The sequence below is a fragment of the Rhinopithecus bieti genome, unplaced genomic scaffold, assembly GCF_001698545.2.
Source record: "Rhinopithecus bieti isolate Rb0 unplaced genomic scaffold, ASM169854v2 scaffold_758, whole genome shotgun sequence".
NCBI classification, from domain to species: Eukaryota; Metazoa; Chordata; class Mammalia; order Primates; family Cercopithecidae; genus Rhinopithecus; species Rhinopithecus bieti.
In genome coordinates, this window is record NW_016803215.1 from 1,275,329 (window position 1) to 1,296,183 (window position 20,855).

General features: G+C 45.8%; 1 protein-coding gene across 1 annotated transcript in view; it reads left to right on the forward strand.

Annotated features, from left to right (window-relative positions):
• The window catches only part of JCAD (junctional cadherin 5 associated), a 46,523-nt gene that overhangs the window by 6,506 nt on the left and 19,162 nt on the right, over nt 1-20,855 (forward strand). Inside the window, exon 2 of the mRNA XM_017869715.1 lies at nt 5,384-5,723. Within this exon, the coding sequence (XP_017725204.1) occupies nt 5,443-5,723 (281 nt within the window). The 5' untranslated portion in view covers nt 5,384-5,442. The remainder of the gene's footprint in view (nt 1-5,383; nt 5,724-20,855) is intronic.

Consider the following 20,855-nt stretch of genomic DNA (forward strand, 5'->3'; position numbering starts at 1 on the left):
CCCCCCCCCCCCCCCCCGCCATTTATACACACACAAACAGGAGAACCCTTGTAGCTCCTCATGCCCTTACCAACAACAAGCATTGCTTTTTAAAAGCTTTAATCTCATAAGTGAATGATGGCATTTTGGTTTAATTTGCACTTCTTTGATTACAGGTGAGGATGACCATGCTTTTCATCTTTTTAATAGTATATTTGTCTCTCTTTTAAAGTTAATTTTAGTTTGTGTTCTAGGCCAATTTTAAAAGGAAAACAGCTCTGGTTGATTTCATGAGTTCCTTAATGTTTTGTTTCCTTTCACTGTCTTGAGCGTTGTAACTGTAAATATGAGAATTAAAATGTTTATTTTCATAAATGGAAAGGGAGAAGATGGTACCTGTTAAATGGCATTCATTCGCCAGTCTCAACCTTTAGTGATGAGAGGATCCATAATTGAAATAATACCATGTAGACCATAGCATTGCAAGAGAGGGTGCTGATGGGGTCTTATTTGTCTTTATATTCTTCAGCCCAGTGCCTGGCACTTCCAATGTAAAACAAGTGCCCTGATGAATTTACATTGGCGTAAGTGTGAAGCACCCGCACTCTGGGATGGAGAATTGCTGGATGTTTCGCTCCTGGCCTGCCTACCCCAACCCACTCCTTTCCTCAGTGGGTGGCTATTTATCTCTGCTCTTTTGGGTGGCCTCTGCATAGGTGCTAATAAGGCCAAGGTCAGAGGTTCCGTCTTCAGATGACCTATTTAGCCCTGCCTGTGTCATGGTCACAAGCTGTACTCTTTTTTCCTGGGGCAGCTGACTTCGATGACTGCTGCTCATCACAGGCAAGAATAGGCTAGAGAAAGGGGGCTGCTCCCTAAAGCTAGAAGGACTCTAAAGAACCTCTAGTTCAGCCTTCTCATTTTACTCTTTCAGGAGAAGACTGAGACCCAAAGGGTTCTCTCCTTTCCTCCTGTGCAGTGACTCAGGCTTGATTCAGCTCACAGATAAATACCATGCACCACTGAGAAACAGACACTCATCCCAACAGCAAAGCGGGAGGTAACCCAGCTCCATGCCCAATGTCAGTGGATGGTTAACAGCAACTTCCTAATTTTATAATCCCTTCCATTTGAATAGACACCATAGAGCTAATATTTAAAGAACTTTGAAAAGGTGCCATGCAATAAGATCGCTGCACAAGTGGTCTTATTCAGGTTCTTTGGAAGGACACAAATTAATCTTTGATGAAAATCCACTTGATGATGATTTGGGGAAAAGAGAATTTTGTGAGACTAGGTTGGTTAAATCAAAATCAAATGAGCTGTCATCTTCTCAAACCAACAATTATTTCCAGTTTCTATATTTCTATTAATGGAATGATCATTATCCTCGTCACTGAGGCTAAAATCCATTGTACTTCTTCTCCTGAAAATTACTCTTATTATTCCTTTTTTTTCTTATCCCCTCTGCCAGCCCCCCGTGCATGTTACAATAGAAAGGACTTGTAACTACAGGTCCCCCATCTGTTCTCGCTCTATCCACTTTAGTCCTCTGCTTTCCTGCCAGATTTCCCTTGCCCAAACCCATTTGTGGTTTGCTGTTGTCTACTCAAATTAAGTCCAAATTCTATTAATGTTGCAGATAAGAATGGCTATTTCTATATAGGACTTTTTTTTTTTCTTTAAGAATTTTTTTTTAAAGTTACTCATCTCCCACTTATTATATATGCATTTCAGTTTCATACAGCATGCTTTATGATAGCCCCATGTTATTTATGAAAAGCTCAAAACCCCAAATGATGAAAGAGGTCTGTTAAGGTCACAAGGCAATTGCATGGTGTATTCAAGAATGAATCATATTACTGAGCATTTAAACATTAACACCAGCATTGCCATCAAGACATTATAGTCAAGTGAGGCATCAACTCGTGTGTGTGTGTGTGTGCGCGCGCATGTGTGTATGTGCATTTGTGTGTGGTGTGTGAGAAGAGTCATCTAGAAGAGCCATCCTGCTCCTAGAGAATAAAGGATAATTTTCTTCCTTTTAAATACATGAATTTTAATGCCATTATGCCTTCTATCTTTCCTTATTTATGTTTATGGATTATTTGGTAAATTAGGAAACTTTTTTGATGTTAAGGAAGAAAATATAGATGGGTGAACCTAAATTAGTAGCCTGAACTTTGAAGCTAGACAGATGTAGTTCAAACCTTGGATCTAACACAAGCTGTGTAACCTTGGACTGTCAGCCTCAGTTGTCTTGTGAAAATGGAGACGTTTCTGTCTACATCAAGAAGTTTACTGGAAGCATAGAATGAATGAAAGTGTGCCAGTACAGAATCTAGCACATTACGGATGGTCATTAATAGTTGATGTTATTAGATTTCATGTGTGCTGCAATCCTGGGTTTATAGTTTAGGTTTTTCCTTGGAGTTTGTAGAGGAAGAGTTTATTGGGCTGCGGGGGAGGGAAGAATCAATTAACTACGATTGAAAGATATTCTTACTAAATATAATTACCATGCAAACACATAGCCATATTGGACCAACCTATCCAGCCCCAGGAAGAAAATGCCCCACATCTGTGTTTTGTGAGGGTTATGTCTTCTCTGCCATTCTGACAAATGGACTGTAGCACGACCAGCTGTGTGCTGCACATGCCTGTTCCTCAGTGTGTTTGGTGGCCACTTGGAGTACAGTGCAATTTGCTTTTATTTTAAAGAGCCCAGCAGAGTAAGAGATAGAAACTGAGTGTCATGAGACCTAATGCTAACTTTAACTGTGATGCTGACCCTGTGTGTGATGTTGAACCAGTGAGCCTGGGGACTTTGTTATAGGTTGCCAGGATTCTGTTACTAAGCCATTAATTTCCTTCTTTCTTTCCCTTTCTTTCCTTCCTTCCCTTCCTTCCTTCCTTCCTTCCTTCCTTCCTTCCTTCCTTCCTTCCTTCCTTCCTTCCTGACAGCATCTTGCTTTGTCACTCAAGCTGGAGTACAGTGGCATGATCTCGGCTCATGGCCACCTCCGTCTTCCGGGTTCAAGCGATTGTCCTCCTTCAGGCTCTTGAGTAACTGGGATTACCGGTGTTTGCCATCATGCCTGGCTAGTTTTTGTATTTTTAGTAGAGACAGGGTCTCACCATGTTGTCCAGGCTTGTCTCAAACTCCTGGCCTCAAGTGATTCACCCACCTAGCCTCCTAAAGTGCTGGGATTACAGGCATGAACCACTGTGCCCAGCCTCATTTCTTTACCCTTGGGATAATTCTACTCATAATCTATTTTAAATGCCAGTTCCCCTTCTCATACACATACACATGCTCTTTGCCTAATGAACTCCTAACCATTCTTCAAAACCTAGCTCAAACAGTTCTGTCTCTCATTTGTGCATTTTCTCAACAAGTATTTATTGAGTGCATACTGTGTGCAAGTTGCTGGGGATAAAGCGTCAAACAAACCAAAGACCCTGCCCTAAAGCCTGACTCTGTGTTCCTGAAGCCCTTTGCTTGTGATGGGATCTCATTCCTCTATAATCCCTCACATGGTGGAACTTGCTCTGTTGAGTCGAAGAACAAACTCTTGCTTCTCTGGTCCTTCCTTGTCTGTTGAAGCAAATGACCCAAGTTGTACAACTCCCCGAAAGACATGCAGTAGGAGTGTTAGGAGTGGCAGAGTTGCTATGGAGATTTTTCTACTAGTACAGTAGCTGCCAGAGCTTGTCAGCTTCCATAAAATGTAAGGACATAATGGAAAATTATCAACTTCCAAAGTTTGATACTCTCCATGCTGACAGACGAGACTTTCCCTACTGTAATCTAGCAGGTGATGAAGAGTGAGGACAGGCACAGCAGAATTGTGCAACGGACCCAAGTAAGAGCTCCCAGTGACAGGAAGCACATGCTGCAGGCACCTTCCTTTCACCTGCACATGGACCAGCAGGCGTTTCCTGGCCATTGTTCGCCATGGCTGCAGCAACTCTATTTCCGTCCACCAGCAAAGTGGGGCTGGAGCTGGCTGAGCTTTCTGGTGGGGCTGGCTTTTGTGGCTTTTGTGTGCCTCTCACCCAGGCCAGCATTACCATCAGCCCTCGTGGAAGCAGTGGTGGGTGGATCCGGCTGACCAATCTGCCTTACGCCTTATCATCAAAGGGAAGACTTAGGAAGAAAGATGTTCTCATGTAGGAGTAAGCAGGGCGGCTCTACCTCTTTTGCTCTCAGGTAGCTTTCTGCCCATTTTTATTCTTTGTGGGTCCTGTCATTTTGTGCAGCTTACACTGGAGGAAGTTGCTGCTGTTGATTCAGGTACTATAGCAGGATTTGGGTGTGGACATCCTTGGCTGAGAGATGCAAAAACTTTTCCCCAAGATCTACTAGAAAGAAATTTGATTCATAAAAGTTTAATAAGGAGGCCGGGTGTGGTGGCTCATGCCTGTAATCCCAACACTTTGGAAGGCAGAGGTGGGTGGATTACCTGAGTTCAGGAGTTCGAGACCAGCCTGGCCAACAGGGTGAAACCCTGTCTCTATGAAAAATACAAAAAATTAGCCAGGCGTGGTGGCGCATGCCTGTATTCTCAGCAACTCGAGAGGCTGAGGCAGGAGAATTGCTTGAACCCAGGAGACGGAGGTTGCAGGGTGTCGAGATCATGCCACTGCACTCCAGCCTGGGCAACAAGAGTGAAACTCTATCTCAAAAAAAAAAAAAGAAAAACTTTCATAAGGAAAAGAGAACTTTGGTATTGTGTAGTGAGTTGGGTGTGTATGATTGATCAGTGTGTTGTTTGTTTTCTCATCATGAACCCAAAGAGTTAAAATCTATTTTTGGTTGCTAGTTAACTGCCGTGGAGGGGCTGCCCTGGCAGTTGCTGCTTCAGTCGCTTCCGCTGAAGCATATCATGACTGTGTTGATTAAAGATCTCACTCTCTCGTACAGCAAAGGTATGTCTACAGGATGAAAGCAGGGGCATGTCCTAAGATTAAGCTGAATATTGGTAGTTTCTCTTTTTAGAAACATGAAGGAGTCATTGCAGCTCCCAGATCTGTATTTTTTTTTGTCCACACTCTTTCCGCCTGCTCTTTGTAGGTGAGTGGGACAAGGGGAAGGTGGACAGTGTTGATGTCACTGCTTAAGCGCCATGCCACATGCTCTTCTACCAGAGGCAGCCATCAAAGGGTGAGGTCCTCAGGGTTCCACCACATCCTCTAGAGCCAGAGCCACACCCACTTTCTACGTGAATAGAATGGAGAGCAATTTCAGGCAGAGCCATCCCTGTGTCTCCTCTTTCTGTGCAGGTTCTGTGTTGTGTCCATCGCTGTGGCCTGGTTTGGTGGGGGGACCACGGGAGAAGGAGGTGTAAGACTGACCCCCAGGGAGACCTGGTCACAAATAGAGCTCTCTGTTGTTCTGCAGTGCTGGGTCCTGCCACCACCATGGTTCCAGCGGTTGAGCTTTGCTGAAGCCTGGGCATCATGTACAGTGTAGAAGACCTCCTGATCTCTCATGGATACAAACTGTCCAGAGACCTCCCAGCACCGCGTGAGGATAACCCCAAGGGGCGCCAGGCAGCGAGGACTGGGACACGAGCAGGCCAGGGCCTGCAGAATGGGCATGAGGATGGCCCTGCGGCCCTCGCACCTCGTAAGACGTCCGCGGGGAAAGGACACATGAGTGACTCCGAAAGCCGCCGCAGCACACCGAGAGGCCCTGGGGAGCCCCAGAGCACTTCTGCTTCCAGAACCTCAGAGGCGGGGTAAGTTTCACTGTGAACCCACCATTCTCTTTTGACTCAGGAGTTAGCAGTGGGTGATGTGTAGGCAAACTCTTTCAACTCTGTATTTGGCCGGGGCCAATGAGGGATAAATGGTATTAGACACAAGAACACTTTTTGTTTTGTTTTGTTTTGTTTTTGAGACCAAGTCTTGCTCTGTTGCCCAGGTTGGAGTGCAGTGGCACAATCTCGGCTCACTGCAACCACCTCCAGGGTTCAAGTGATTCTCCTGCCTCAGCCTTCTGAGTAGCTGGGATTATAGGCATGTGCCACCATGCCTGGCTAATTTTTGTATTAGTAGAGACAGGGTTTCACCATGTTAGTCAGGCTGGTCTCGAACTCCTGACCTCGTGATCTGCCCGCCTTGGCCTCCCAAAGTGCTGGGATTAGTGAGCCACTGTGCCTGGCCACTTCTTTTTTTTTTTTTTAGAGACAAGGTCTCACTGTGTTGCCCAGGCTGGAGTGCAGTGGTGCAGTCATAACTCACTGTAGCCTTGGCCTCCTGGGTTCAAGTGATTCTCCCACCTCAGCCTCTCGAATAGCTGGGCCAGGTACACACAACCACACCTGGCTAATTTTTATTTTTTGTAGAGACACAGTCTCACTGTGTTGCCCAGGCTGATCTCTAACTCCTGGCCTCATGCAATCCTCCCACCTCAGTCTCCCAGAGCACTGGGATTAGAGGCATGAGCCACCACGCCCAGCCCAAGATCACTTGTTTCCACTGAGATATTCAAGGTGTTCCAGCAGTACTTAGCACAGGGCTTTGCCATAATAGGCCTTCAATAAATAGCAGTGAGTAAACACGTTCTATCATGCTAAATGCCATGTGTTAGGACTCTGCTTCTTGGTTCCCTTGTAATCTCTTCATCTTGCCTCAGTTAGGAGTCATTTTAGAACTTTATAAAAGCTAGTTCACAACCACGCACCCATTCACAGTATATTTGGCTTTCTTATTGATAGAATTCAATATTTTGCAGGTTACAGGGAGTTGAAAAGGGGTCTGTATTCCCCTCAGTTTGTAAGACAAAACCTTTCTTCTGATATATTCATATCATTCCATTGGCTTCTGACCTATCTTTTCCTTGCACACACACTGGCCCTAATGTGGGATCCCATCTGAATACAGCTGCATCTGTGGGTGTTTCCTTACAACAAAAAGAGAGGGCGGGTTGGCTAGGGGAACAGGATGGTTAGAAAAAGAAGAATTTCGGCAGCTTGCCACAGAGCCAGGCTGGGAGAGGAGCCCTGAAGCCCTCTCCCAGGCAGTTTCCACCTGGAGGAAACCTTTGTCATCCCTTCCTAACACTGCATTTGCCTTTAGTGCTGCACTGGGACCAGGCACAGACTGGGGAGGAAGAGCTGTGAGTCTACAGAGTGTGTTATGTAACTGCATGTCAGCAGTTAGATATGGACGAAGGACAGAGACAGAATCAAGGACCTTCCTTTAAGAGAAACAAACACACAAAATGGGCAAGTCTGATGGGAATGAACTCGCCTCCCATGGTTAGAGGTCACCCTTGCGGAGAAAGGACCTTCCTTGTTGGTTGACAGTTTTCAGGCAAAAATCGGAAGGATTTTGTTTTTAGAGTCAGAGCACTTAACACATTATTGGAGAAAAGCAAAGGTGAGAGCCCTCGTTTTTTGCCCAGCGTAGTGAAAGCAGGTTTAAGTTGCCGAGTCAGATTGCTTCTCCAGCGAGGGGCCAGAGGAGTTAGCACTGATGGAGCCAGGCTCAGGGGGAAAAGTCACGATGAAGAAGGGGCTGGAAGCTGTTTCTGTTTCACCTTGTGCTTCAGAACTCACACTTCAGTCAACTACTGTCAAGGCCTTCACTTTCTTGACCCCCATTTTCCAGCACGGAGCTGGAAGAGGGAGCTTATGGTGAGATGGCTGAGGGTTCACATAACCTTAATGACTACCACACAAACTGGTGCTTTTTTTTTTTTTTTGTTTTTTTTTTTCATTTAGTTTTGTGCTGAGTATATCTGTATCTTCCAACCTGGATTTCAAGGTACTGAGACGGTACCTTGTCTCCTATTTCTTTTGTTTCTTGTACAGAGTCCTACAGTACTGGGCATATATGGTTATTTAATACATGCTCATGAGTTCAATTTATTCTTTCCCCCATTGTAGCAACTGCTGAAAAGCAGAACGGTTGGTTTCTAATGAAGTAAAGACAGGGCTGTGGAATCCCTGCAGATGGACCATGTAGGTTATGTGGGGTCTCCCTCAAATTTGAGGGGCTGGATCAGAGTTGAGCCCCACGGTGGGAGGCAGGAGAACCCCTTTAGAGTTCTGTGTGGGCAGTGTGGCTGCCAACCTCATCCACAACTCGCTCAGGACTTTCTAGCCCCTTGTGTGGTAGCAGGTTCCTGAGGACTATGGTATAATCAGATCTGCAAGCTGCCTTCCTTTCCATCCTGAGTGAAGGGCTCAGATAAGTGGCTTTGTGTAGCCCTGGGATGTTTTCATACAGATGACAGGGTTCTCGACAGATCTGGCCTCTTGTCCATGTTGCTGAGATTGGCCGATTCACTTAGGTGATGTAGAATAGCTTTTGGATTGAAGGTTGGTCCTAGGGTAGAAACAGCAAATGCATACATGTTTGCAAACATCCCTCCCAGTGCCCCAAGCCTCAGAGACTGGCTGCAAGGTTCCCTGGGTTGAAATGACTTTATTTTTTAGGTGCCCAATAGAGAACTGAATATTGGAGGGAAACAGAAAGGTAGGTATGAAGGAGAATTGTTTTTCCCCATCAGAAACAAAGTGCTTTGGGAAGAAGTAAACAGGTGTCAATAGTAAACCGCTTAAATTAAAAACATAATAAGAGAAGCCAATATACTACTATGGCTTTTGTGAATTCCGAATCTGATGGATAAATGGTGCTGTCAGATCCCAGTCTTTGGTTACTCAAAGCGCAGCTGTGGTCTTGCTGCCTCCTCCATCCCACACAGTGACCTCTGCTGGGCTGGTCTCCCGGTCTAGGGGGTGCCTGGAGCCCAGGAGAGCCCTGTCCAACTTGAAGCCATCAGTATGGTTGGGAAGGGCCACGAAGGTTCCTCTTCTGCAGTTTCTTGGTTGAGGGCTGCCTTAAAGTGTGTCCCCACACTTGGGGCCAGTCCTCAGCACCCCACTGATGTCCTGGGAAAGATGGAGGTCAAGGTCGTTTGGAAGGCCACAGGGACTGATTGAAAATTCGTTTTATTCGGACAGGATAGTGGCGACCTAGGCATGTTGGCAATGTTATTGTCTTATAACTGAAGAACATTGCATTCATCCAATGTGTGCTGCTGTTAACAGGCCAGGTAATTTATGATGAATGGAAATTTATCAGTTCACTGTTCTAGAGGCTGGAAAGTCCAAGGTCAAGGTGCTGGTATCTCATGAGGACCTTCTTGCTGTGTCATCTCATGGTGGAAGGTGAGAGTGTGAGAGTGAGATCAAACAAGAGAGGGCTGAACTCATCCTTTTATAAGGGCACCAGTCCCACCCAGGAGGGTGGAACTCTCATGACCTCATCTCCTCTTAAAGGCCCCGCCTCTTAATACTGTTACAATAGCAATTAAATTTCAACAGGAGTTTTAGAGGGAATAAACATTTAAACCATAGCAAACACAAAGTCCAGAGGATGTCTGGCCACTCAGTGCAGCGGTAGAGGGAGCCCAGCTTGGGCCACAACTCCCCCACCCACCCCGGGCTGCCAGAGGCCTTGGGGCTGCCACCCTGCAGCAGCGCTGGGCCTGGCTGAGCTCTCTCCAGGTGAGGCCTGTTTTCGTTTGAAAGGAGCATTTGATTCTGTGAGCTCCTGGGGTTACCATTACTGGATGGTCTTTTCTCAGTCCCTTGTCCTCCACCCTCTCCCTGGCATGCATGGACGTGTGACAGCTCCCAGAGCCCAGCTGTGTCCCTTTCCTGTCTGGAGAGGCCTATAAAGACTGCATCCTGACCTGTCTACATGAGATAATGCACATAACACTGCTCTTCTGTGGATGTTGTAAAGGGAGCATACATGGAAGGCAGGATTATCCATCATCTGGAGCTTAGCTGGAATATCAGCATTGTCTAGTAAGAATGGTCAGGACTGTTCCTTACCCTCTAATGATTAGTATTAGTTTAGAACAGAGTTTCTGATTTAAGGACCAGCTCTATCTAGTAAAACTTTTTTTTGTCTTTTTCCCTTTCTACTCAAGGGACATCTAGTAAAACTTAAAAAAAGAAAAAAAAAAACCACAAATATGAAGCTTTGATGAGCTTTTCGAGCATTCAGGATACTTGTTTCCTAATGTGCTGTGGGCGCTGTTGCTTTGAGCTTTCACTATTAGCAGATCAAGTAGTATTGAGCATCTAGGACAGGAGAAGAATGACAATTCTGTTGTGAAGAAAGGCAAAGGAGCATGTGAACTTGCTAAAAATCTCTTAGGTGTAAGTAGTGGAGAAGGACCAAGAGTTGGTTCTCCTTGTACATAGTTTATCTAAATTGATGAGTAGACAGTAATTGTTTTTGGAAGCTACATGTTAATGTGTTGGGCCATTGTTCGTATGACTGGTAATTTTACCAGCGTTTAAAGCACAGCAGATGGATTGTGAAGCCTGACTGTGGGACTCCTGGCTCAGGGGCCTTCCTTGCCCCTGGGCTGAAGACTTCCTAGCAGTAGAGTTTCCCTCCTTGGTAGATCCTTTGGGAGGTAGGAAGTGGAACCTACCTGAAAGGAAAGGGAGGGGTTGTTGTAAGGATTCGTGGAGAGATTCAGGACCATTCATAGGAAATGGAGAAAGACTGGCTGGCCTCATTATACGTGGAATGAGAAGGCGTCCCCCTGGACTGTGGGTTGTTCCCCTGGGGACTCATTCATCTCTGTCCCCCATTGCCACCCATCTCTGCGTCTCCAGGTACTTGTTTATGCTCCTCTTCCCTTCCCTGACAGCTTCTGCTTCCCCCTACCTCTGGCTGGCAGACTTAGACTCCACCCTTGCTCCTCTTGATGGCTTAGCTTCAGAACCCACTGCTGACAACTACCCACATCCCTTAGTTGAAACTTTTGAAAAAATTGAGTTTTGGACAGCCAGTGGATGCTTGAGTCTGGGTTAGGGTGTCTGCCCCCTCAGATCAGAGGGGAGGGGCTGGACAAGGGAGTGGGAGGTTGGATGGGGAGGAGGGAATGACCAGGCATGGATGCCTGAGCTTTCCCCGCTGCAGGGGCTGCGGGTGAGGACAGTTTCCAGGCCACAGAGACTGCCTGTGTACCCCAAAACATGTTCTCTTCACAGACCATTTGACAAGTAACACTAAAGACTTGGCATTTCCCCCTTTTTAAGTCATTGACTCCACGGAGAGCTCATCTAGATGCTAGCCCACTCCTAAATGGTCTCAGTTAACAGAGTATAGTGATGAAACTGGCTGTAGGCTTTGCATGAAAGTCGCTTACGTGGTCCAGGAAAAGACCCACAGGCCATGTCCAAAGCTTGCCTGCTGACACACACACACACACACACAGATTAAGAGGAAGTGGGCAAAGAGGAAAAACTGTGTTATCTGCACATGGAGGAAACTGCATGCTTAAAATACAAGTAGCCAAAACTAAATAATACTTAACGATCATTAAAATATGTAAAAGGCTGTTATCAGGCACTCAGGGTTTCCTTAATGTGTTTCCTTTGAAATATTATAATCAGAGGAAGCTGTAAAATACTCTTAACATAGCAGAGGTTTGAAGCTGAAAGTTATACCATAATTGGCTCTTCTCTGCATAGCCCCAGGAATTCGGGTAAGATTTTTTTGTTAGTTACCCATGAGAATAACTTGTAATTATCTCCTGTCATCAGCGGCAGTCGTAACTAATGAGAGACTTAGCAACCTAGGGAGAGTCTCTGATGTGGTGGTCTGGGGCCCTCATCTTGGGAGGTTTCTATTTGATCAGTAAACATCCATTCTAGATAGTGCTACTGGATATGGTAAACAGTTCATTTTCAGGGTCTTTTAAAGCTTCTCTTAAATCATATCCTGCTTATAAGGGTTTTCCAAAAACAGAGAATGCTTCAAGTTTAACATCTGTTTCTATGTTCCTCTTTCTTTTACACACTTATAAATCCACAAACACGATTTGCCTTTTCACCGCTTGTTTCCCATCCTAAGCATTAGCCATTGGTATTTTGACCTTGTTATGGGGCAAAGCCTGTTTTTTCTTGAGGGCTTGCATGCTCATGAACACCAGGAAGAGGCAGGCCGCCTCTTCCCCTACTGTCTTCTGTATGCCCTTCTCCTTGGTCTCACTCGTAAGTGTGAAAACTTCCAGAAGGGCCTGGAAACTGGTCCTCTCTCCCACATGCGCCCCATGTGGCTTTTACCAGCACCAGTTTCCCCACTAAAAAGCAGGTTGTGTCCCTTGAACGTGAGGCTTCTGGAAGTGCAGTGGTGTGGAGGCGCAGGCTTCTGGAATGACAAGGAAGATCCAGCGGCAGCACCACCGAGGGTCTCATGCGTCTTGGTGGTTATGCCATCCCCAAGAGGACAGTTGTTCATGTGGAATTCTGCCTTCAGCTAGAGAACTGGATGAGTCCAAGAGCTAGGAAATGCCCCACGGAGAGACACTGAGAGTGGGAATGTGAGACGGGGTCCAAAAGAGACCCGAGTGGGTCTTCCAGTCCAGCCCCTTTGCCTCAAAGATGACTGTGCCTCTGCATTCTCGATAAAGGACAGGGTGTGGACTGGGGGTGTCACTGGCGGGCCACTGTGCACCAGCTCTGGGCCTAGGGGCCTTTAGGCAGCCTCCCTAGGGTGTCATCACCAGAGACCCAGCTGCAGGGTCCTTCAGGCTCTCAGGAACCCACGCATAGTGACTGCCTTTTCTGCCTCTCATAGCCCTCATCTTGCCTTCTGAAGAACCGTGGGTCAGAGGCACCGTAAATACTCCATAAATATTTGTTGAATAAACGAATAAATAAATGAAAGCGAGAGTGGTGCTAGAAAAAGGCAAAGGAGAAACGAGGCTGGTCTTTCTCTGTGTCAGTGATGGCATTGTGGGGTTCACACTGGTGTACGTGGTAAAAATCTGACACGCCCTTATTAAAGAGAAAATATGAAAATACTGAAATAATCTGCCTTACCTATTAGATATGCATGAGAGAGAATGGATTAGAGCTTCTCTTCCTGCCTTGTTTTAATACATGAAATACTGGTTTGTTCTACATCCATATTGTGGAAATGGGTGTAGCTTCTTCGTCAGAGACCAGCCATCCCAAGGAGGAGCAGCGTCTCGTGATGACAGTCGGCTCTGTCACTCTTTCCTGGCATTGTGAAGGCCTGTTGATTACCACTTAGACAAAGACAATGCCGATCTGAAATAATCATCACCTTCAGACAGACACTTGGTTCTTCACCCTTTCCTGTGTGCCACCCGCACCCCCTTCCCCAGGAGATCAAGCAAACAGAGCTTCAAGATAACCTGCTCCATTGAGAATGTATTTTAATTGAGTTAATACTAAATGAAACAGGGCTTCTTACGTGTCAGGCACTGTGCTAAACACTCTGAATGTATCATCTCATTTAATTCCTCCCAGAATACAAAAAGGAAGGCTTAGTCCTTCCCTGCAGTACAGATGAGACATCAGAGGCAGGGGCAGTTAAGGACGCTGCCGACAGCGTTCTGCTGGACAGCCGTGGTATTGGCCTTTAAACCCACACTGCCCCTCCAGTGCCCAGGGCAGCTGCTCACACTCTCCTGGCAATGTTCCAACACTGCTCCCTGATGGTGTGGTGAGAAGCCAGAAACCACCCGTCTGCAGGTACCCTAAGCCTGGACTATTCCATTGACCCCGGGCAGCTGTCTTTGGGTGTCAACTGCAGGTTCATCGGGCTCCCCAAGGCTGGGCCACAGACATTGTCTTCTCAGCCTACTTTTCTCCATCTGTACCTTTTCTTCCTCAAGTTAGGGAATCCACAAGAAAGTGATGAATAACACTTTGAAGGTATTATCTCATTTCATCCCTCCCAGAAAACTCAAAAGGAAGGCCTCTGTCCTTGCAGTACAGATGAGGCATCAGAAGCCGAGGCCGGTCCGGCTACCCAGCCATCAGGTGGGAAGGGCCTCACATTGTGGGAGGGAACAGTGTCTGTGCTGCGTGCAGTCACCAGGACTTCTCCTAGTCACTCGGGTGGGGAACCATATCTCTAGTGCTTCCTGTCCCTGCCTGTGAAGACACCCTCAGGGGTGGCTTCCAGTAGGCCCTGGGATGCTCCCAGGGTGATCATTGATGTGGAGGGACAGGGTCCTCTATCAGTGGGACCCTAGCGTGGGAGGAGTGTCAGCGTATGGCCCTGTAGGGAGTCTGCCGCTGACTAAGGGCCACCCAGTGTGGTTCTTGCCTTTACATTGATTAGAAGGCATCCGTGTGTCCTTGCCATGTTAATCAGTAAAAGGAGTGGGCTCATTTGAATAGCTGGTGTGAGTCAGAGGTTAGGGGTTTGTGACCCAGCTTTTTTCCCTCAGAAGTGCAGTTGCAGGAAGGATGTTGTTCAGAGATGCCCCGACTCACAGTGAGAGGTTCTAGCACCTTCATCAGGGACATGTTACTGCACACAGCTGGCGGCTGCCCCAGGAACCCTCACCAGCTCCACCTACCTTTTCTCCAGGGTATTGTTTTCCTTCTTCCACGTGGACCTATGCCCTTCTTTCTTCATTTGCATCCCTTTGCTCCATCCTGCTTCTCTCTTCTCTCTTTTCTTCTCTCTTTCTCTTTTCTTTTCTTTTTTTTTTTTTTTTTTTTTTTTTGAGACAGGGTCTCTCTCTGTCACCCAGGCTAGAGTGCAGTGGTGCCATCTCAGTTCACTGTAGCCTTGACCTCCCAGGCTCAAGCAATCCTCCCGCCTCATCTTGAGTAGCTAGGACTACAGGCACTCACCATCACATCTAGCTAATTTTTCTTTTTAAATTTTTTTGTTGAGATGGGGTCTCCTTATGTTTCCCAGGCTGGTCTCTAACTCCTGGGCTCAAGCGATGCTCCTACCTCAGCCCCTCAAAGTGCTGGGATTACAGGCGTGAACCTCCATGCCTGGTCTCTCTTTGTCTTCTCTACCTGTAGGTTGGTCAGTGGTCCACATCAACGAGGCACCCCCTTCCACGAGCGATCTCCCAGACCCTGATTTTGTTACGTGCATTAAAAAGATATACTACTAGAATTACCATGACAGTTTCCAAGCTGGCTCCATCCTTCACATCAGCACCCGCTGTGAATTTACTCATTTATGAAAAGGAAGCAACAACCCAAACCCCAGTCCCAGGGGCGGGGCCCGTGGACCGTGGTCTCCGACTTACCTTGCGTGTATAAAAGTTCTTTACTAGACCTTGCAAAATCAAAAGTCTGCTGAAGCCCTAACCCAAAGATGATTCCGAAACCTGCTGGCAACCACAGAAGAGCAATTTGTGTCCATTTCTAGCCATCAGAGTTTAAAAAATATTATGGTCTTGTGGCTGACCAGGTTGGCACTGTAGTGGCGATGGCTTCCAACTTCTTTTTTTTTTTCTTTTTTTTAATTTTTCCATTCTGAGCTCATATTTGTGGAAGCCAGACCCAAGCACAGGAGTTCAAAGCCCATGCAGTGGAGGAACTGTGACTTCAAGGGCTTCCATCCAGGTCGATATCAGTGGGTGCCTTTCCAAAATGCCTCCTACTTAATTTCCTCTGTGCACGTTGATAACTCAAGTGCCTTTGAATTGCTTTCCTGTGCCCCTTCTTCAAATGTCCAAATTTAGCATCACTTCTAAGTCCTCAAATTTATCATGCTTCCTCTTCCAGACCCATTATTTGTGTATGTTTTTTTTTTTTTTTTTTTAAATAAAAAAACTGTAACCTCCGGAAATAGTCTGCCAGGTACTTTATGTTTTAACTGAATCTGCACTGTCTGTCATCTAGAGTCATTCATTGTGACATCATAAAAAGCAGGCCTGACAATGCATTAGCAGTCCGACTCGGCATTTGTGGATTTTCTGGTTACAATTCTGCCAGTGCAACCTACAATTCTTGTTCAAATTGAATTTTGCTGAAGACTGATATTTATCCATTATATTTTCAGAGCAGTTTTCTCTTTTCTGACTGACCTTTAATTTTATGCTAACCTCTATACTTCAGTCTTCATCTTCTCTGGACCCCAGATTTCCCCTTTCCAAAATTAGCCCATTCGTTACCCTGTGTCAGAGGGACGTTTGCGCAGGGTGGTACTGAATAGACCAAGGCATGCCGAAAAATGAAATTGCAGGCTTGCAGACCCAGACAGCTTTCAGAGCAAATTCTGGAATGGAACATGGCTGAGGCCATTGCAGAAGCATGTTAGGCACCTGACACTGGGGTTGGTGAATATGAGTCACTCTAAAGAGATGCCCAAAGCCCCTTCTGCCAACCAGAAGAGAACGCTGCTCCTGGCTCTTTCAGTGAGACCTACAGCCTTGGTGCTCGGTTTCTGCATCTAGATACCAATGGCTAGATACAGATGCCCGTGGAAGGGGAGTGGCTTTTGAAGGAACAGGCTAGGCCAACATGCCATGACCATCCACTGGTCCAGAACATGACACTAGGGTTGGAAAGCAATGGAAAGCAGTAGGCATCTGCTAGACTGCAGATTTGGGAACCAGGAAGGGATCGTTGGATAAAGGCATGGCTTTAGTGGGGCCTCCCCAGCCCCACCCCAATGACCACAGCAAAGCACAGCTGACTGGACTTTGAGGGCCCCCATGGGAGGACAAGGCTCAGGATTTTGTTCATGCAGGAGGGAAGGGTAACTGTCTGTCTCACTTCCCACAGAACCCCCAGTTCATCAGGCGGGCAGCAAGCCTCTAGCTGATTTTTTAAGTTAATCCACACATCTATCCCGTGCTGCTGGGTATCAGGCCCAGTGCCAGGCTGTAGCTGCCCCAGTGATAACAAGTCAGTGTGGCTCATGAGGACCTTGGAGGCCCCTGAGAAGATGGAGAATGTAAGCCAATGGTTACAGGCATTCCAAATGTTGCTATTTTTTTCTTTTCTTTTTTTTTGTTTGAGACGGAGTCTTGCTCTCTACTGCCCAGGCTGGAGTGCAGTGGCACGATCTCGGCTCACTGCAACCTCTACCTCCTGGGTTCAAGCCATTCTTCTGCCTCAGTCTCCCAAGTAGCTGAGAGTACAGGCGCCTGCTACCGCGCCCGGCTAATTTTTTGTATTTTTAGTAGAGACAGGGTTTCATTCACGATGTTGGTCAGGCTGCTCTCGAACTGCTGACCTCAGGTGATCCGCCCGCATCAACCTCCCAGAGTGCTGGGATTACAGGTGTGAGCCACTGTGCCTGGTGCAAATGTTGCTATTCTAAGGAGACTTTCACTTTTTAAAAGAAGGGTATCATTTTCCATTGTGGTTGAGAAGGAGTTGTGTGAACGAACAGAACTGTCTCCTAATTTTTCTCATAATTAGCTGCTGCATATGCAGTGAGTAGATTTGCTCATTTTCCGTTAAACATGTTGTTTTCCACATGCTCATATTTCAGGTATTTCCCAAGCAGTTGCTAGCGGTTGTTTCGTTGGCCTCATCTCTCCTGAGATGAGAGATGGGGCTGTTGGCAAGAGTAACTTCTGTTTCACCTCCGTCCTGTTCGCTCGGGAATTCTGTGTAAAGACCCTGCCTGTCCCATTGAACTCGTGGACACAATTTGTCTGGGCGATCACATTCCACTTTGCTTTCCTTATCTTTTTCCCACCCTGTGTTAATGTGTTCAGCATGTTTTCTTAAAAGTGCCATTGTTAATGTCTTTTAAAATGTAAGATAATTAGTTTCATTTTCTAAAAGAAAATTTGATCTCATTTCCTTAAACATATCAGAAAATATATTTTTGGCTTTGAAACCATATGCAGCAGTGCACATTTTAACTGGTAATGGGCATCTTATAGCAAAGCTACTACAAGAGCCATTCTTGCTAACTTGTCTGAAGGAGAAATCTACCAGAGCAATTCCCATGGTGAGTGCGCTTGCACCTGTCAGAGCCTGGCCCTTGCTAGGTACAAAATAGATGTTTATTAATTAAATGGTTTATAGTTTTCTATGATATGTGGACTGCGTTGTAAAGTGGATGATTTAAAATTTCCCAGATGACCTGGGTTTTTATTAAATTGGAATTTTGGCACCTTGTGCAAACAGAAGGAAGTTTAACCCAAAATTCTTAGTTATTTTGGTTTGTTATATATGGCAGTTTTGACAAAGTTAAAGTGATAATGTAACATTTTTGGGTGGAGAAGAAAACCAACCACGCTCCCTCTGTAGGAAGTGACGAGCTGTTTGTATTCTTGTCCTATTTCTGTCATTTTTTATCTGTCTTCTGATTATGCTTGTGGCATGTACTTGCACAAGTAGCACCTTAGGATTTTAGCCCCTTCTCTAAGCACACTGTGAAACCCGAATATCAATTGAGAAAATGCATCAAAGCCATACGGTATGGTTTCCTCCCTAAAGTCAGGCAGTCTAGGAAAGCGTTCACAGGACTGTCAGGAATGAGAATGGTGCTTAATACAAGCCCACTCACCATCAGCCTAAGAGCAGAGGTAAGAGGGTAGATTGTTTCTGGTGCAAAGCACCAACCACATACTTCCTAATGATTTCTTTTAGCCTTTCACAGTGGGGTGTAACAATTGTAATGCCTTCTTACATTGTAGTTTTTAAGTCTTGACCTTGGATTTTCTATAGAGTCTGAGAGCCTAGAGACAGTAGGTGCTGAAGACTTTTCAGTGGTTCATGTTCTACAGCATTTCACAGGCTACTGATGGGCGGTCACACGGGAGTCCCCAAGGGCGGACTCTGCAGCTTCTGGAGCTGCAAGCCTGGCTCAGCTAAAGTGGGGAGAGAGGGAGGAAAGGGATGTGGAGGGGGGCCAGTGGTGATGGCTTTCAAAATGAATAATCTGCATAGAACCTGACCAGGAAGCCCCCTTCTCAGCACTCAAAACTCAAATGCTCAAAACATAATTTCAGTGCCAACAAAAGAAAATGATCTCCTACTACTGTGCCTGGTGTTAAGACAGCTTATACCACGTACAGGTTGTTAACACAGAAGCATTGAGGCTGTTCAGTGGCAAATGCCTTACCTCAGATTGATTTTGGATATTTTCTGGTTTGCCAGCCCATAATTAAGCTTTGCTGTAAGTGGCTGCCTAACAAGTTATCAGGGGGTAGAAGCAGATACAGAATTATTATTATTATTATTATTATTATTATTATTATTGAGGTTCAGTCTTGCTCTGTCGCCTAGGCTAGAGTGCAGTGGCATGGTCTCAGCTCACTGCAACCTCCGCCTCCCAGGTTCAAGCGATTTTCCCACCTCAGCCTCCCGGGTAGCTGGTAGCTAGGATTACAGGCACCCACCACCACACCCGGCTGATTTTTATATTTTTAGTAGAGACGGGGTTTCACTGTGTTGGCCAGGCTGGTCTCGAACTTCTGACCTCAGGTGATCCACCCACCTCAGCCTCCCAGAGTGCTGGGATTACAGGCATGAGCCACTGCACCCGGCCTTGGATAGAGTTTGAGGGTCTGTCTTTACCTTTTAAGGCAAAGAGGTAATTCCAAAATAAGAATAGTAGCAACAAAATAGAAGTTTTACCAGGGCTCCTGCCCACAGCCTTCTGCTTCTGTGATTGGAAGGGCTCTCCTGCAGCCCAGTCCCCAGCAGGGACTCTTCCCAGGCTTCATGCACTGTTGCTGCATAGAACTGGTGGCCTTGCACCTCCCGGTTTCATGTTGTGTTCGCTCGCTGTGCCACCAGCTGAAAAGCAGACTGTGTTGCCGGAATCATTTGAAACCACAAAATGTATAATAACACCTAAGCACATGGGGAAAAAGAAATTGACCTCACTAGTAATCAAAGAAATGCAAATTAAAGTAGTGAGAAGTTATGGGGAAAAATAGCTGTAATAACTGGGGATGAAAAGGTTCAACAAGACCGGCTGTCCTCTGCACGACAGGAGGGCCTATAAATTGGGTAGTTTATCTAAGGTCATTTTGACAATATGTGTCACACAACACCCCATGATCTACTCACTTCTTTTCTAAGGACTTACTCTAAATGATCTGAGATCTGCATCCCGTGTTTGTGAACAATGGTGTGTCTCAAAGTGTTTTAGAATAGAATCCGTATCAATGTCCAACATTGGTGAAGGGTTAAGTAACTCCCGTGTGTGTGAGGGAATACAACTCATCCACGAACATTAAGCACCTGAGGGGGTTTGCATGACACTAGAAGAAGTGAAACGTGGGGTTAATTGAGCACTTTAGGTTCCCATTTCTTGGCTTAGAACTCTTTCCCAAATCCTTGCAAGCTGTGCAACTTGGGGAAATCATTTAACCTACCTGTGCCTCAGTTTTCTTATCTGTAAAAGTGGGGAATAGTGGTAATTATAACGTTGAAATGAAATAATTTACTTGGCATGCTTAGCACCATGCATGGTACAGCATGAGTGCCCAGTAAATGTTAGTACTAAGCAAGTTACTGAACACTTGTGCCTCAGTTTCCTCCTCTGTAAAATGGTAATGACTGTAGCTCCTACCTCAGAAGGATGTTGGTGAAGCTTAAATGAGTAGGCAGAAAGCATGTGGCATGTACCTAGCACACAGCAACCACTGTGTAAGTGGCTTCTGTTGTTTGTGCTACAAGTGTCAGGAAATGTTGAAATGTTCACATAATGCCAGATACCTAGTAGAATACTCAGGCTGTTCAAAAATTCACATCCTCATACACACAGGCGAGAAGATACGTATCAAAGTAACCATGTCTGAGTAGAAAGAATATAAGCAATTTTTGTTTTTTGTACTTTTTTATATTCTTCCAACATTCATTTTCAACAATGAATCCATTACTGTAATAATTTAAAAAGCAAACAGCTATCTCAGACTTGAAACATTTTTCAGTGTCAGCCCAGCCCATGGTTAATCGAAACTATTGAGTCCCCTGAACTTCCTTCCAGTTAATGGTTTTTGCCTATTATATGGCCCTAATCTCTGATCATTCATGGGTAGTAGCTTAATATTTCTGCACATTATGTTCTTCAGATACTTTCCTTTGGTTGCATTAGAACTGTGATTCTGAACTCTCCAGGCATGCTGG